The 18,094-nt window shown below is 46.2% G+C and overlaps 1 protein-coding gene across 1 annotated transcript in view; it reads left to right on the forward strand.

Moving 5' to 3' along the window:
* The window catches only part of zdhhc8b (zinc finger DHHC-type palmitoyltransferase 8b), an 89,767-nt gene that overhangs the window by 62,006 nt on the left and 9,667 nt on the right, over positions 1-18,094 (forward strand). The window contains 10 exon segments of the mRNA XM_029638139.2: positions 6,862-6,983; positions 11,171-11,328; positions 11,992-12,164; positions 12,530-12,632; positions 12,872-12,963; positions 13,608-13,743; positions 14,045-14,114; positions 14,117-14,161; positions 16,398-16,504; positions 16,683-17,764. Of these exon segments, the coding sequence (XP_029493999.2) occupies positions 6,862-6,983; positions 11,171-11,328; positions 11,992-12,164; positions 12,530-12,632; positions 12,872-12,963; positions 13,608-13,743; positions 14,045-14,114; positions 14,117-14,161; positions 16,398-16,504; positions 16,683-17,764 (2,088 nt within the window).

Below are 18,094 nucleotides of genomic sequence, written 5' to 3' on the forward strand. Positions count from 1 at the left end.
ACACCATCCCCACAGTGAAGCATGGTGGTGGCAGCATCATGCTGTGGGGATGTTTTTCATTGGCAGGGACTAGGAAACTGGTCAGAATTGAAGGAATGGTGGATGGCGCTAAATACAGGGAAATCCTTGAGGGAAACCTGTTTGTCTTTCAGAGATTTGAGACAGGGAGGAGGTTCACCTTCCAGCAGGACGATGACCCTAAGCATACCGCTAAAGCAACACTCGAGTGGTTTTAGGGGAAACATTTAAATGTCTTGGAATGGCCTAATCAAAGCTCAGACCTCAATCCAATTGAGAATCTGTGGAATGACTTAAAGATTGCTGTACACCAGCGGGACCCATTCAACTTGAAGGAGCTGGAGCAGTTTTGCCTTGAAGAATGAGCAAAAATCCCAGTGGCAAGATGTGCCAAGCTTATAGAGACATACCCCAAGAGACATGCAGCTGTAATAGCTGCAAAAGGTGGCTCTACAAAGTATTACATTTGGGGGGGTGAATAGTTATGCACGCTCAAATTTTCAGTTTTTTTGTCTTGTTTCTTGTTTGTTTCACAAGAAAAAATATTTTGCATCTTCAAAGTGGTAGGCATGTTGTGTAAATAAAAAAAATCATTTTAATTCCAGGTTGTAAGGCAACAAATAGGAAAAATACGAGCGGGGGAGAATACTCTCGCAAGCCACTGTATCTAGGGATACCCCTAGTGTTATCACATAACAGTTTACCACACACATGCTTATTAAGATTCCATTACTGAATCACTTGAGTTTGAATATCCTCAAGTCACAGTATTACATTTTATTTCTCTTAATTCTCATTACTTAATAGTTTTTCTTCAGAGTTGATGAAAAGTTGCTGATGAATATTCAAGTATAGGGCATAAAAAGCAACAGTGCAAAGCATTTGATTTAGTCTCAATGCAAATGTGTTATATGTGTATTTTATTTTACACTGGAATACAATGTGCTCTCTGCGGCAGCAGCACAGGTTTTCTCATTTTAGCTTCTTAGTCATAGAGCGACAGCAGCCTTTATACCCAAGGCTCTCTTTCTCACTCGTTTGCTCTCTTTATCGCTCTCTTTCTCTCTCTCTCACCCTTTCTCACTCTCACTCCTCTCACACGCTCCCGTCATTAGTATTACATGGCTGAAGTGGAAGTTTAATCGGCCAGAGGATCTCAAATGGCTCCGTTTCCATTCATTTATATTCATCTGAAAGCCATTTCAAGCATAATAATGAGCTTCAAATATCTAGCTAACTTACAAGTAAACAAACTCCGCTCCTGGCCTCATCTCCTCGCCTCCCCATCAGCAAAATTGCTTCTTGTCTGACCCGTTGTCACCCATTTATATTAAAGGCTGTTTTAACATCTATGCTGTCTCCATTGACAGCCAAGCCGCTGGTGTAGGTGGGGAATGCTAATGAAGTGTGTGAGCCCAGACTGGTGTGTCTCAGAAGTGTGCATCCATTATAGACGCAGAGTCGAGCTCTCAGGGGGCCACAGTTAATGCGGCCAATACAAACTTCAGTTATCTAAGCACTAAGAGTTAGTGGGAGTTTGATTACAAGTAAAACAAAATACTTCAATAAGGTGAATGATCTCTGTCTCTGACTCTCTCTCCCTCTTCTGTCTCTGTCTCTGACTCTCTCTCCCTCTCTCTGTCTCTGTCTCTGACTCTCTCTCCCTCTCTCTGTCTCTGTCTCTGACTCTCTCTCCCTCTCTCTGTCTCTGTCTCTGACTCTCTCTCCCTCTCTCTGTCTCTGTCTCTGACTCTCTCTCCCTCTCTCTGGATGGGAAAGATCTGTTGGTGGAGACGAGAAATGAAAAGATGATGAAAAAGAGAGATTTGATGATTTGAAAGAGCTGGGATTGAGATTGCAGGAGGTTATGGTAGCCGGGGTATACAGGGGTCTTTTTTTTATTGGCCTGAGAGTCAGTCCAATCATCTGATCGCTCAGGTCTGAATCAGTTCCTGATTAGAGGAGAAAGATTAAAATATGAAAATCAGTGCTGTGCTGCAGACCTTGAAATTGAACAACCCCACGCTCAGGTCGTACCGCGCCGTTTCAAATACAGTAGTTTTATCCCCACTGGACATGGCCCTGGTCTATATCAATGTTATTGATGAATGGCACTGGCACTTTCAGAGCAGGCACTAACCCTGTGGGTTGGAAGGGTGGCTATGCCTTAGCTGGGCTATCCCTGTGGGTTGATAGGGTGGCTCGGCCTGAGCCGGGCTATCCCTGTGGGTTGATAGGGTGGCTCGGCCTGAGCCGGGCTATCCCTCTGGGTTGGCATTGTAGGGTGGTGAGGCCTGAGCCGGGCTATCCCTCTGGGTTGGCATTGTAGGGTGGTGAGGCCTGAGCCTGGCCATCCCAGGACATAAGTGGTCAGTGGGCAGTCTGGAGGAACACATGGTGTCCATCTGCAGCCCACTGGGACGACCCTAACTAACACTTTAATTAATGAGAGAACAATCCCACAAAAATCCCACAGACAGACAGACATCTCTGTGTCCTCAATGGACCAGCATACTCTGCAAATGATGAATTAGTGAACTGGAGAGGGGAGCCCTGCAATAACCCCACCAGCGCTTCTCTCTCTGCCCAACACAAGAGTGGAGCCACCCTCAAATGCCTTCACTAACAATGGGCAGGGGATGTAGCTAGATTTACATTTTTCAAAGGATTCTTTTGTGATTTGATTATAGTTTTCTTATAAATCTAGTCACAGTAGAGCCAGTCATGTAGTTAAGATGTCTAACATTTCCTCCTCAGTGTTTGGGTTTCGATGAGGAAGCAAGTCATACCTGGCTGTTTCTGTTTCTATTTCAGGTGAAAGGATGCAGAAAGCACTGCAGGTTGACACGCTGTTGCCTTTTGATGTTTTTTCAGACGTTGCGCTTATACATTTCCCCCTCCCAGAACCACTCCAGCAGATAAGAGCAGCTTCAAAACCCGGCAGCTTTCCGCTCAAATCTAAAGCATGGAAATGAACTGACGACCAGATTTTTGTAGTCAAATGGTTGTGGGATGTGGGGGATAGATGTCTTGCTAAAATACGATCTATATCGTAGTGCCTGAACAGAACATTAGAGAGCTAGACTACCATACAACAAACTAATCACATCAGGCATCACGCCAACACCCATCAAAGTGAATAAATAAATGAGAATTTGTGTTGTTTGTGTAATAATTATGCTAATTACTACTCTAAGATCTCAGAACTTTTCACTTTCAGGTTTTCTATTGCTGTTAGAAAGATTTCAGTTAGATTGTTTGGAAATGTTCTTTCAGATTCTGCATAATCAACTGACTGTCAAAGCAGGGATTGTTCTGTGCTTTGGGTGACATTGCAGTTTGCAGTAGACAGAATTTTCTAATTGTAAAGTCTCCATCTTAATAGGCAAGAACGATACTAACAAACACCAACTGGAGTCTGCCAGTGAAATGAGGTTATATTATGTGATATCTATGTCCCTGAGCTGAGGTAGGGGGGATTCTATAATGTGAATATCTATATTGACCCTAAACTGATACTGGGTGAGGTTTATGATGATGTCACTGTGTCCTTTGGTAAACCTCAATAGGGGCATTGTTCCCCTCCTGGAGCAAGGTGAGGCTTAAGAGGGGATTTGGGAGGTACATTAACACTCACAATGGGCAGGTCTCTGAGGAATCAGGCTTTTCTTTGGATGTAGCAATGGCTTGCTGTCAGAATTCCCACATTTAAACCAATATGTGCAGATGGAATCTAGAGTGTGTGTATGTGTGATGTGGTGTTCATCCCTTGCGTATTTTTTGTACACTTCATATACAGATAGATGTTGAAATTACGTCTGTGCCCACTGAGCAGGTTCTAGAGCCAGACTCATTACATTAGAACACTTTTGGCACCAGCAGTGGGCCTCTAGCCTGACTAATGATTTAATGCTATAAGAGTTAATCTAACCATATTAGAGTAAACCTCTAGGTTGACTGTAAATGCCTAATGATTTACACATATGTACCTTGGATGGTACCCACATTAATCATGTCCCTGATTACAAAGATCTGGGCATTTGGATAGACGATAAGCTGTCTTTTAAATAGTTAACTAAGAAGTTGAGAATAAAAATGAGCTTCTATAGAAATAAGTCATGCCATTCACTAAATAGTAGAAAGCAGATCATTTAGTCCACGTTCCTTCCGGTCAGTGTTGGGGAATAGTGAAATACACGTAGTTCAAGTAATAATTTAACTACATTTTGCAGTAGTTTGGTGGTAATTGAACTAAATTATAATCTAGGTAGTCTTTTCACTTGTTTTTTTTTTCAATGTAGTGGTGTATCTAACTACTGGAACTAAACACTACTTTTTTTTGCAAAAATAAAATATGGATGTAGTAGGCAATCATTCCCATTCTTTTTCGAGCATCAGACCTGCATAATGTTCACTTGAAACAGTTCTTGTGTTTAATAGGCTAAAGAACACATTCTGTACAAGTAGGACTACATAGTTATCTGACCTAGCAATTTGTTGTCTGACATTTCAAATTTACAAAATGATAACTTATTAACTTCTTCTAGTATGATGTAATTGGTCACTTTTGAAACTATATTTTCAGAGTAGCTTCCCCAACACTGCTTTCGGTACTAGACTATGGCAACATCATCTACATGAATGCAGCTGCCACTTCACTAAAGCCCTTGGATGCAGTTTACCATAGTGCACTTGGTTTTATCATGGGTGACAGGTTTTGCAACCCATGTACGGAACAATCTTCAGAGTTCCCCACAATTGGATGCATTGGTGCCTTTCGGGCAGTTCAGTGTTGATTTGAAGACCTCTTTGAGGAATGGGATTGTTTTTCATGAATGTGTTTAGTATTTTTGTATTCTCTTTGTATTGCTTTCTGGTGTATTTCCTATGTGTAATTTGTTGTGTAATTGTAAGATGCAGGGCTCCCTAGCAAAAGAGACCTTGGTGTCAGTGGGACTCCCTGTTATCGGTAAAATAGGTTCACTTAGTCGCCAAAGCAGGGAAAACTTCATTTAAACTTTTGACAACTTGTGTAATTTGTTACTTTATTTTTAGCATTGTGCCTACGTTTACTGTAAAACAGACTTGTGATTGGCGTTGTTGCCACTTAATTAACAAATGTCTCTGAATCACATTTGCCGCCCATTGTGTGGTCTGCTCCTGGGCTCTTAAAATGCTCTTTCAGCTGAAAAAGTGCTTTGTTTGGCTCTCTCCTTGTTCTTATCACTGTGGGCAAAACACATCATTCGTAGTCCAGGGATTTTATTGGTGGGGGAACAGCTGCTGAAATGTGTTACTTGTCCCTGATCATTTATTTGAAGCTGAACTAACGTCTCCCAGGCTATGTCTCCCAAGTTCATTTGGTAGAACTTAGTCAATCTATGTTCTGTTACCCCCCAACTGAACCCATGTTGTTAGAAGTTTTGTGTGTATACATACAGTATGTGTGCACTGTGTGTGTAAAGCAGTAACGCTGATCGAGCGGGCATGATCGAAGAGGCGCTTCCTCGAAACCGCTGCCTCCCCCAGGAGACATTTAATTTATTCATGTTGTGTACACTAACACCACTCACTCATTTACAGCCACATAAAACCCAGTCATTCTTTCTTACTTTCTGTCTATGGCTGACTACAGTTAACCGGCTCTGCATTGTGGCTCAGGTGGGCCTCTAGAGGGAGACCCTGCAGAAACGATGAGGCATAGAGACCTTTCCTGGGTCAATACAATGTCTTGACATTTCAGCCCACATATCCATTGAATATGAGAGCAGTGCTAAAAAATTGGAATTGTTATTCTTGAAAGCAGCATTGTTGCAGGTATCTGTGCATATTTCCCGGTACGTGATGATGAATAAGCCTGTGGATAAAGTCAAGCTTGACACACAAAATGTCTAAGTGATTCGGTTTTAGTCCTGGACTAGGTTTTCCATAAATCCCAGTTTGGGGATTCAGAGATTTTCTGTTAATTCCCTCCTGATTCCAGCAATCTTTCAAACAGGATTTCTGGAAAACCTTGGAGCCTTATTTAGTGAGGTAGCATGTTAGGTTGTGTGTACCATCCACAACAGCAACACACTACCTCTGCCAACTGTCTGTCTGTCTCCCTGTCCAGTCGATTTGTCTGCAACTTCCTCTCTAATTCCAGGAAATGTTAGACATTGTAGTTTAGCGCAGCTCTGGACTCCAGTACAGTCCTGTCCTCATGTGTAATCATCTCTCATTGACATATCTGAGGCTGAGAGGAGATCTGATCTGCATAGCTGATGATGCCATTGCTATTATTTCTGAATCTTGAGAGGCGAAGAAGCAATTCCAGCTTTACACCATGTCCGCCTTTTTGCAAGGCTTGCTGTTTTCCTATTTGCGTAGGATTAAAGATGCTGAAAATCTTGTTTGCACTGCTGACTGTGTGTGGGTGAGGCTCTGTGAGGTGGTGTGTGTGGTTGAGGTGATGGGATGGGGGAGGGGCGTGCAGCAGTCACCTATTTGCATCCCCTCCCTCCATCCCTAATTTCAAAGGCTGATTACATGCCTCTATCAGTATGTATCGGTATTCGACAATGCATGTGTGTGTGTGTGTGTGTGTACGTGCGTGCGTGTGTGTGTGTGTCTGTGTGCGTGCGTGCGTGTGTGTGTGTCTGTGTGCGTGCGTGCGTGTGTGTGTGTCTGTGCGTGCGTGCGTGTGTGCGTGCGTGTGTGTCTGTGTGCGTGCGTGCGTGTGTGTGTGTCTGTGTTGCGTGCGTGCGTGCGCATCCAAGTGTGCATACATGTTTGGTACATCAATAATGAATGAACTATGAGTGGAGGATCCTAACGGCTGTCCTCTCTCTCTCTCCTCTGCAGGTGCCCCTGGTTGACCAAAGCGATCTCCCCCGGTGTGCCTCTCTACAATGGCGTCGTCTTCCTCTTTGTGCTGGCCAACTTCAGCATGGCTACCTTCATGGACCCTGGAGTCTTCCCCAGAGGTCAGTGCCCCTTACCACTGACAGTATTGGTCTGTATGAGATAAATGGGTCTCTTTCTCTTTCTCTCTCTCTTTCTCTCGCTCTCTCTCGCTCTCTCATCTCTGTTTCCTCAGTACCCATTAGCTCAAAAAGACAACCTTTTGGAGAAAATAACTGTGCCCTCTCTGCACCAGGCTGTGCATTACATACAGGCCTGTGACTGAGCGACCAAGCCCTGGTCGAGGCTGTGTGTGTGTGTGTGTGTGTGTGTGTGTGTGTGTGTGTGTGTGTGTGTGTGTGTGTGTGTGTGTGTGTGTGTGTGTGTGTCGTCCACTGTATAATCTGCGCTGTGGCACATCATATGTCCCCAATGCATTCTCCTGGTGGACAGCCCGGCCCCTATGTTTAGTAATGATCGTTGAATGCGGTCCATTTACACCTGATGGTAGTAACGTGCTGGTAAAATGATAAGCACGTGTCTTTAAGAAATGATCTTCCCCCCCATAAACAGGTAACAATTACTAGGGCTCATATGGCACAGCCAGGTCACTGTTTATGTCCCTGAAATGACAGTGTCCTTCTGGTCTCTCCTCACTGTGGTTGCTATGGAGATCGAGGGGAGAGCAGCAGTGGTTTTATAGAGAGAGGCCGAGTGTTACAGAGAGAAACGTATGCCCACTATAGTGAGATGCCTGTGGCCACATGGATAATCGTACAACTTCTGCCTCCACAAACTGCAGTTAAATCCCTGCTTCTAGGAGTGTTGTGACCTTCTCTGTAATTGGTGTGAATCATGTATGACATACAGTACCCGTCCAAAGTTTGGACACACCTACTCATTCCTGGGCTTTTCTTTATTTGTATTATTCTCTACATTGTAGATTAATATGGAAGACATCAACACTATGAAATAACACATATGGAATCATGTAGTAACCAAAAAAGTGTTCAACAAATCTACATATATTTTATATTTGACATTGTTCAAAGTAGCCGCCCTTGCCTTGATGACAGCTTTGCACACTCTTGGCATTCTCTCAACCAGCTTCATGGTAGTCACCTGGAATGCATTTCAATTAACAGGTGTGTCTTGTTAAAAGTTCATTTGTGGAATTTCATTCCTTCTTACTGCGTTTGAGCCAATCAGTTGTGTTGTGACAAGGTAAGGGTGGTATACAGAAGATAGCCCTATTTGGTGAAAGACCAATGCATATTGTGTCAAGGACCGCTCAAATAAGCAAAGAGAAACGACAGTCCATCATTACTTCAAGACATGAAGGTCAGTCAATCCGGAACATTTCAACTACTTTGTAAGTACTACTAAGTGCAGCCGCAAAAAACATCAAGTGCTATGATGAAACTGGCTCCCATGAGGACCGCCACAGGAAAGGAATACCCAGCGTTACCTCTACTGCATGGGGATAAGTTCATTAGAGTTAACTGCACCTCAGAAATTGCAGCCCAAATAAATGCTTCACAGAGTTCAAGTAACAGACACTCAACATCAACTGTTCAGAGGAGACGTGCGTGAATCAGGCCTTCATGTTCGAATTTCTGCAAAGAAACCACTACTAAAGGACACCAATAAGAAGAAGTGACTTGCTTGGGCCAAGAAACATGAGCAATGGACATTAGACCGGTGGAAATCTGTCCTTTGATCTGATGAGTCCAAATTGGAGATTTTTGGTTCCAACCGTTGTGTCTTTGTGAGACGCAGAGTAAGTGAACAGATGATCTACGCATGTGTGGTTCAGTCATTCAACTGAGACTGCTCTTCTCTGTATCACGGAGGCGCTCCGCACTGCTAAAGCTAACTCTCTCTCCTCTGCTCTCATCCTTCTAGACCTATCGGCTGCCTTCGATACTGTGAACCATCAGATCCTCCTCTCCACCCTCTCCGAGTTGGGCATCTCCGGCGCGGCCCACGCTTGGATTGCGTCCTACCTGACAGGTCGCTCCTACCAGGTGGCGTGGCGAGAATCCGTCTCCTCACCACGTGCTCTCACCACTGGTGTCCCCCAGGGCTCTGTTCTAGGCCCTCTCCTATTCTCGCTATACACCAAGTCACTTGGCTCTGTCATAACCTCACATGGTCTCTCCTATCATTGCTATGCAGACGACACACAATTAATCTTCTCCTTTCCCCCTTCTGATGACCAGGTGGCGAATCGCATCTCTGCATGTCTGGCAGACATATCAGTGTGGATGACGGATCACCACCTCAAGCTGAACCTCGGCAAGACGGAGCTGCTCTTCCTCCCGGGGAAGGACTGCCCGTTCCATGATCTCGCCATCACGGTTGACAACTCCACTGTGTCCTCCTCCCAGAGCGCTAAGAACCTTGGCGTGATCCTGGACAACACCCTGTCGTTCTCAACTAACATCAAGGCGGTGGCCCGTTCCTGTAGGTTCATGCTCTACAACATCCGCAGAGTACGACCCTGCCTCACACAGGAAGCGGCGCAGGTCCTAATCCAGGCACTTGTCATCTCCCGTCTGGATTACTGCAACTCGCTGTTGGCTGGGCTCCCTGCCTGTGCCATTAAACCCTACAACTCATCCAGAACGCCGCAGCCCGTCTGGTGTTCAACCTTCCCAAGTTCTCTCACGTCACCCCGCTCCTCCGCTCTCTCCACTGGCTTCCAGTTGAAGCTCGCATCCGCTACAAGACCATGGTGCTTGCCTACGGAGCTGTGAGGGGAACGGCACCTCAGTACCTCCAGGCTCTGATCAGGCCCTACACCCAAACAAGGGCACTGCGTTCATCCACCTCTGGCCTGCTCGCCTCCCTACCACTGAGGAAGTACAGTTCCCGCTCAGCCCAGTCAAAACTGTTCGCTGCTCTGGCCCCCAATGGTGGAACAAACTCCCTCACGACGCCAGGACAGCGGAGTCAATCACCACCTTCCGGAGACACCTGAAACCCCACCTCTTTAAGGAATACCTAGGATAGGATAAAGTAATCCCTCTCACCCCCCTTAAAAGATTTAGATGCACTACTGTTCCACTGGATGTCATAAGGTGAATGCACCAATTTGTAAGTCGCTCTGGATAAGAGCGTCTGCTAAATGACTTAAATGTCTACAATGTAGAAAATAGTTCAAACAAAGAAAAACCCTTGAATGAGTTGGTGTGTCCAAACATTTGACCGGTACAGTGAATGTGGCTACCAAGTTCAAATATAAAGGCTGATGTTATTCTGTAATATAAGGCCTTTAAATATAAAGCCTTCTATTGTTTGTTGGATGATAAAGCCTCTCATTAATATGTCTGCTGAGGATTCTTTTGAAAGAGCAGGCTGCAGGGGAGATGTTTTCATTCAGTTTCTCAGTCCGTTACCTTTTTAAATCTAAGACTCAGAACAACAGATATGTCTCCCAGTAGGATGTGTGTGCGTGTTCAGAGTGTATTTGTTCTTTCTCGTCTCCCTCCAGGTATTGACCGGGGGGGTGGGGGTGTAATATGTGTATTTAGATGGGGCCCCGTGATGATCCTCCTTCAGGTTGAATGGGCTCTTTGATGAACTGAAAGACATCACGTGTTACGTTCCATTTCTCTCTGGAGCAATAGACTCCGCATAGAAATATAAATATTTCACTAAGCCTAAAGTGGCTAGTTGTGCAAAGATCCACTAAACCTGTGGAAATGTACTTTTTCCGAACGACCGCAGCGGTGCAATGACCAACGGTGTGGCTGGAATGGGATTTTGAGTCATTCTCTGAATGCCAGCCTCCTGGGCTTTAAACATTACTGTTCACTACCTTGTTTAAATGCCAAATGTGTGGGCTACAGAGTGCATTGTGTCTAAAAAATGTACATTTGTACAGACAGCTAACCATGGGAGCTAGCTTATTTAAGTCTACCTCCTGTTGCCCCTGTCAAATGGAATCATATAAATCAGATTTGTGTGTGTGTGTGTGTGTGTGTGTGTGTGTGTGTGTGTGTGTGTGTGTGTGTGTGTGTGTGTGTGTGTGTGTGTGTGTGTGTGTGTGTGTGTGTGTGTGTGTGTGTGTGTGTGTGTGTGTGTGTGTGTGAGTGAGTGAGTGAGTGAGTGAGTGAGTGAGTGAGTGAGTGAGTGAGTGAGTGAGTGAGTGAGTGAGTGAGTGAGTGAGTGAGTGAGTGAGTGAGTGAGTGAGTGAGTGAGTGAGTGAGTGAGTGTGTGTGTACTTTCCTGCTAATGATGTGTGTGTTCTCACCCTGCGGCACAGCGGAGGAGGACGAGGACAAGGACGATGATTTCCGGGCGCCTCTCTACAAGAATGTGGAGATCAAGGGAATTCAGGTCCGGATGAAGTGGTGTGCCACCTGTCACTTCTACAGACCGCCCCGCTGCTCCCACTGCAGCGTGTGTGACAACTGCGTGGAGGTAAGCCACACGCACTCAAACGCCCAGTAATCAGCTGTTCACAGTACAATGTGGTGTTAGCCTTGTTGCTATTTGTGTCCACTTCAACTGACTGGTATTTTTTCACAGATAAGACCTTTAAATCAACTGTCTGTGAACAATATTATTCATTATTGGATTTCCATCATGTTTTACACCATATCCAAGCAGTATTCGGTAATATAGAATATTGGTTTCATAACTTTTTTTTCCCATTTGAAGTCGCATTCTCCAGCTGTGTCGCTTCCCCCAGTAACCTACTGATGTGGCTCTGCCTCGCTCTTTCATGTACAGTCTAACACTCCATGAAAGAGGTCAAATCTGACTTTGAACTGAAGGTTGTGAGGTAGCCTACTATATGTCAGCCAAACAACTTCCAACGATGCAGTGTTCTTCAGTAGATACTCAACTGCAACCAAAAACGACATCAAAGACAGCTGAATTAGATATTCATAAAAATAATCCCTGACTGACCTCAGAAATCTGACTTGCAATCAGAGGTTATGGAATTGATCGAACCATCTCTGTTGAGTGTTTGAATGCACCGAAGAGCTTCATCATGTAGTATAGAGTCTGATCTTGCTCATCTCCACTCTGCCCTATGACCATCGTCTAACACCCATCCATCTCTCTGTCCCTCCCCAGGACTTTGACCACCACTGCCCCTGGGTGAACAACTGCATCGGACGCAGGAACTACCGTTACTTCTTCCTGTTCCTGCTGTCGCTAAGCATCCACATGGTCGGCGTGTTCTCCTTCGGCCTACTGTTCGTGCTGCACCACATGGAGGGGCTGGGCACGCTGCATACTACCATCACGTATCCTTCCACACTGCCGCCAGCCGGGTCTTATTTCACCCATAACAAAACTAGTGCCTTTTGTGTTCTGTTCTGAAGGGCCTGGTGGAAAAGTGTGTCTAAGCATTAAGATAGACCACTAGACTGGAACCCCTCATTTTGTATGGTTTGACAGATGAACCACATCCCTGCTGGTGAAGTATGAAAATGTTTGATTGTTGTGTACAGAAATGCCTGTTCCTCTAAAAGGGTTGTCTGAATGGCTCAGTTGCAGCCATACGGTCATTGATGGCAGCCATACGATCATTGTTGGCAGTGCTGGTTGGTTTGCAGCTGCTAAAATGGGTCCAGAAAATGTTGTGCATGCCTTGACTGTGTGTGCCCAGTCTGGTGGTGATGTGTATAGCAGGGCTCTTCTTCATTCCAGTCATGGGCCTGACAGGCTTCCATATGGTCCTTGTCGCCAGAGGTCGCACCACTAACGAACAGGTGAGACGGGGCCTGCCCAAGAGCAACTTACGGGGACACGGACACACACTCACATACAGTACATTATATCATGTATCGTACAGGACAAAATATCAGCATTGCATCTTCACTTGCCAACTCAAATCCGCTAGCTAGTTCTAGGTGTGTGTGTGTGTGTGTGTGTGTGTGTGTGTGTGTGTGTGTGTTCTGGCTTTGGGTCTCCTCTTCCTCCCACTCTAACAACGCATTCTGTTCCTCAGGTGACGGGCAAGTTCCGCGGAGGAGTAAATCCCTTCACGCAGGGTTGCTGTGGCAACATCAAGTATGTCCTGTGTGCTCCCTTGGTGCCCAGGTAAGGAGGACATGGATTCCTACGTGAAGGGGGTGTGGGTGGTGGTGGGAGCTGGACAGACTGACCATTAAAAAGTCGACCAGGGGGATGCTACGGTACCAATTCTGCTGTAATCATTCTGAGTGGACAGCTGAGACAGAACTGCGACAATGTCCAAAGTGAGACGCTTGTACGTGCTTTTGTACGTATGCGTATGTGTGGGTATGTGTGTGTATGTGTGTGTATGTGTGGGTATGTGTGTGTATGTGTGTGGTGTGTCCTGTTCTGCCTGGATGAAGCCAGCTACCCCTGGGGGAAGGCAGATGGCTTGGAGAATTGAATCACTTTGTAGAACAACAGTGAAGGGGAAATCAAGCACAGCACAAACACACTTTCGCATATTCGCATATTCAGCAGCCAGATTAAAAATACCTTTTGGGAGATATTACACTGCTAAAATGAACAGAGTAGATAGCCGCAGAGAGACGATACCCAGGTGGGGATAAAACAGTTTTGTTCTAATCGTTATCAGCCATCGAAGCCAACCCCAATACCCCCGTATAGCCTGAGTCCCAGATCTGTTTGTGCTGTCTTGCCATATTCTGTCATTGTCACATAACTCTCATATGATAAGTCAACTCTTGTCTCTCCTCTCCTCTATACAGGTACACAGGTGTGGACCCCAGGAAGAAGCCCCCTGTCTCCATCCAGCCCCCCTTCATCAGACCAGACATCTCTGACAGACGGATCAGCATCAAGGTCAGCGACAACGGGATCCACACCAGTATCCTCCGGTCTAAAGTAAGATTCAGTACATTCAGTAGACACAACAGTCTTCGTTGTCTAGTCTTAGCCCTGTTCTATCCACAGTTTTATTCCCAGTCCTATTCTCCAACTTTCCCCTAGTCATCTTTCCAGTCCTCTTCAACTGAACTATTCCTAGTCAGTGCCTTTACTTAATTCCTAGCCTTATTCCATGTCCTGTACCCTACCCTGTCCCCAGTCCTATCCCTAGACCTATTCCCCATTCTGTTCCTCCACCTGCTGTTGACTTTCAAGACCACATTAAACCCCTCGTCCCTTCGTCCTCCCCCCTCTCCAGTCCAAGATCAGTCTGGATGGCCTGGCCTTGGATGATAAAGGCCTAGACACCCAGCCCCCGCTGCCCCCAAAGCAGACCGCTACAACCAGCTGAAGAGCCAGCTGACATCCAGCAAAGGCAAGTAGCACGTAATGAGCACTCTATGCAAAATCATCACATTCATCTCTCTCTTTTTCTGTGTGTATCTATCTTTCTCTCTCGTTCTCTCTCTCTCTCCCGCTGTCTATCCCCCTCTCTCTCGCCCTCTTTCTTTCCCCTTCTTTCCTTTCTCTCTCTGGTGTTTTGAACCAAACTGCTCTCTCTGGCCCCTTAAAAGTGCTCCATCTCATTTGAGTGCTAGAGTCATGACTTATATAGATAGTTGGGCTTGATGAATGAACTCCAGTGTGGCAGGACTCTTCATCAGTGAGGAGAAATGAGGTGTAATTTGTCGTGAGCGGGCCTGGTTCAGTGAATCTGCTCCAGACTGTGAGTGTGGTGGGAAGGGGGGGGGGAGATGTGTTCAGGGGAATGTGAGGAGATAATTACAGCATGAATCACTCCCTCTCTATGTTACTGTATTCTAGGTGGAATTCTGCTGTAGAAGAAGGTGAAAAGAATATGAATATTTATCTGAAGGACCCTGTCCATATGAATGACTGCCTTTTTTGTGCTAAATCAACCTTTTAAGTGAACAAGCTATTGAGAGTGGGCTATAGGAAAGGTTTGACAGTTTTGCCTCTTGCTTCTGTTACCATTGTATAAGGATTTGTTCTTAACCGACTTGACTAGTTAAATAAAGGTTAAATAAAGGTTAAATAAAGGTTAAATAAAAAAGGAGATGGGACACCACAGTGTTAGCTTTAGGAACAACAACCTCTCCCTCAATGTGATAAAGACAAAGGAGATGATTGTGGACTACAGGAAAAGGCGGGCCGAACAGGCCCCCATTCACATCGATGGGGCTGTAGTGGAGAAGGTTGTGAGTTTCAAGTTCCTTGGTGTCCACACCTAATCATGGTCCAAGTACACCAAGACAGTCGTGAAGAGGGCATGACAACACCTTTTCCCCCTCAGAAGACTGAAAAGATTTGGCATGGGTCCCCAGATCCTCAAAAGGTTCTACAGCTGCACCATCGAGAACATCCTGACCGGTTGCATCACCGCCTGTTATGGCAACTGCTCAGTATCTGACCGTAAGACGCTACAGAGGGTAGTGCGTACGGCCCAATACATCACTGGGGCCAAGCATCCTGCCATCCAGGACCTATATACTAGGCGGTGTCAGAAGAAAGCCCAAAAATGGTCAAAGACTCCAGTCACCCAAGTCATAGACTTTTCTCTCTGCTACCGCACGGCAAGCAGTGCCCCCCCCCTTTGTTTTTACAGTGCTGCTACTCGCTTTTTATTATCTTTTTATTTATTTATTTTATTTTTTACTTTATTTTATTTAGAAAATATTTTCTTAACTCTATTTCTTGAACTGCAATGTTGGTTAAGGGCTTGTAAGTAAGCATTTCACAGCAAGGTTGTATTCAGCGCATGTGACAAGTAACATTTTATTTTATTTTATTTGAACACGTCTAGTAAGATAAACCGAATATAGTTGCAGAGCATTATTTTTTCCCCATGCACCGCAATGGTATGTATAAGGCTACATCAGCACTGAGTGTCAAAAACATTAGGAACACCTGCTCTTTCCATGACATAGACTGACCAGGTGAATCCAAGTGAAAGCTATGATCTCCTTATTTATGTCACTTGTTAAATCCACCTCAATCAGTGTAGATGAAGGGGAGGCGACGGGTTAAAGAAGGATTTTTAAGCATTGAGAAATGGACTGTGTATGCGTGCCATTCAGCAACCCAATATTAGGATTTTGTACACTCAGTGAATGTCATGTTTCATTGTATGGACCTTCCTGTTTCTTTTTTCCCCCCCACTGTAGCTCTACTGCCACCTGGTGGTGTTTTATGTTACTGCATTATTTGCAATGACAAAATCACTGCCAGAGCCATAAGATATACCTGAAAACATTGGTGGGACATATCAACTGCCTGTTGTGCTAAAAAATAAAAGCAAGGATTTCAATGCAAGGATGATTTCTAATGATTTTTGTCTGTATATTGTTAGTTGCTGAATGTCTATTCTTTCCTGTTTGCCTTTCCAAGATCCTAGCTTGAACTGAGGGAAAGAGTTTCACAGCATAATGAGCCGTGAAAGGCTCTGATGACAACACTATCAATTCTAACACCATAAATTTGGATGCTTACATCATTTGAACAGACAACAGGCTGATTGTTGTGCTGGGATCTGATGACTGTTTGGCTCTCTCTCACACAGTAACATTGTCCTCTCTGTCCTCCCCTTCCAGATAGTTCCCTAACTGGCAAGACCCACCCCTCAACCCCGGCCATGTACAAGTACCGGCCCTCGTTCGGCACCATCCCTAAAGTCCACTACAAAGCGGCAGGGGAGAAGGTCAGACTAAATGACTGAATTTGATAGTAATCGCAAACAGGCTTTCCCAGTGTTTTACTGTATTCCTGCACAGTTGCGAATGTGAAATTTAATAAAACCCTTTTTATTATAATATGGCTAGTCAAAATAATAATCCAGTCATATTTCTCACTACTTCTGTGTTGTTTTGTCTTGTCAGATTGTAATGCCAGATGACCACCATAAGGCGTCAGCCATCTTGGAGGAGGGCCGTTGCCACGTTGACTACCGCTCAGAGCCCAACCTGGACCTGCCTGACTACCACAATGCCCCTCTCCACCGTACCTTCCAGTCCTCCCCACTGCAGTTGGACTCCTACCTCATCAACTCCCGCTCCCTCAGCCTGAAGCAGGCCCACCAGCGCAGGGACAAGGGCCAGCTGCCTACCCTGCAGCCCGAGACCGCCACCTCCACCCCCTACAAGAGCGTCTTCTCCCCCAACACACTGTCCAACCGTAACGGCAGCCTCTCCTACGACAGCCTGCTCAACCCCAGCATTTCCCCAGCCACAGAGGCAGAGTGCATGGCCCACCCCGGTATGCCCTTTATGGGCTTCCACACACCCTACCTGCCAACCAAAATGTGCCATGTGCGGGGGCCTGAACTGCAGAGCCAGAGGCAGCAGGTCCCCCCTAGCTTCAACCCCATGTTGGGCTCCAGGGGGATAGGGATGAGCATGAGCAGGCAGTCCCCCCGGGACCGGGACCCGTCCCCGGTGCGCTACGACAACCTCTCCAAAACCATCATGGCATCCATCCAGGAGCGTAAGGAGATGGAGGAGAAGGAGAAGCTGCTGCTGCACCATGGGGGACACTCTCAGGCTCAGGCCTATAATCAGGCTCAGGACTCAGGCATGTTTGACAGCCCTGGAGGGTACGGCCTGCCTCCTAGCGCCTGCTACCCAGACGGGCCCCGGGGCCCGAGCTCCAAAGGCCCCACACCCCCGGCCTATGGAGGCTCCAGGGACAACCTGATGGGGGTGGTGAGCTACGGGCCACGGACCCCCGTGCTGCGCTCCTCTGGTGGCTCCTCTCTGGTACGTGCCCCCAGGACTTCCTCCAGCTCCTTGCACACTGACAGCAGCATGCAGGGAGGAAGGGCCTCCGAGCCCTCCTACCGCTCCCCAGCCCATCAGCCCCACCACTCCCCCGCCATGCCCCAATCCCCCTCCTACACCCACCAGAAACTCTCCTTTATCCATGCCCTGGAGAGGACAGACTCACCCCGCCTGGGTGGCCCAAGGTATGAATCCTAACGTCCTCCTAATGTCTCCTGAGGTGCATGAAATGGGGCTGGGTACAGACCTCAGTCCCCACAGGAAACCCTGCTGGCTGTCTGGGAAGAAACTAGCAGTGTATGGGCTCTAGTCCCCCCCCCCCCCCCCACACAGGATGAGTAATTAGCCTCAGAGAGCTTAGGCTACGTGTTAACATGTATATTCTGTATACCACAGGAGGTTGGTGGCACATTAATTGGGGAGAACGGGCTCGTGGTAATGCCTGGAGCGGAGTTGGTGGAATGGTATCAACCACATCAAACACATAGTTTCCAGGTGTTTGATGCCATTCCATT

The sequence above is a fragment of the Oncorhynchus nerka genome, linkage group LG27, assembly GCF_034236695.1.
Source record: "Oncorhynchus nerka isolate Pitt River linkage group LG27, Oner_Uvic_2.0, whole genome shotgun sequence".
Taxonomy (NCBI): domain Eukaryota; kingdom Metazoa; phylum Chordata; class Actinopteri; order Salmoniformes; family Salmonidae; genus Oncorhynchus; species Oncorhynchus nerka.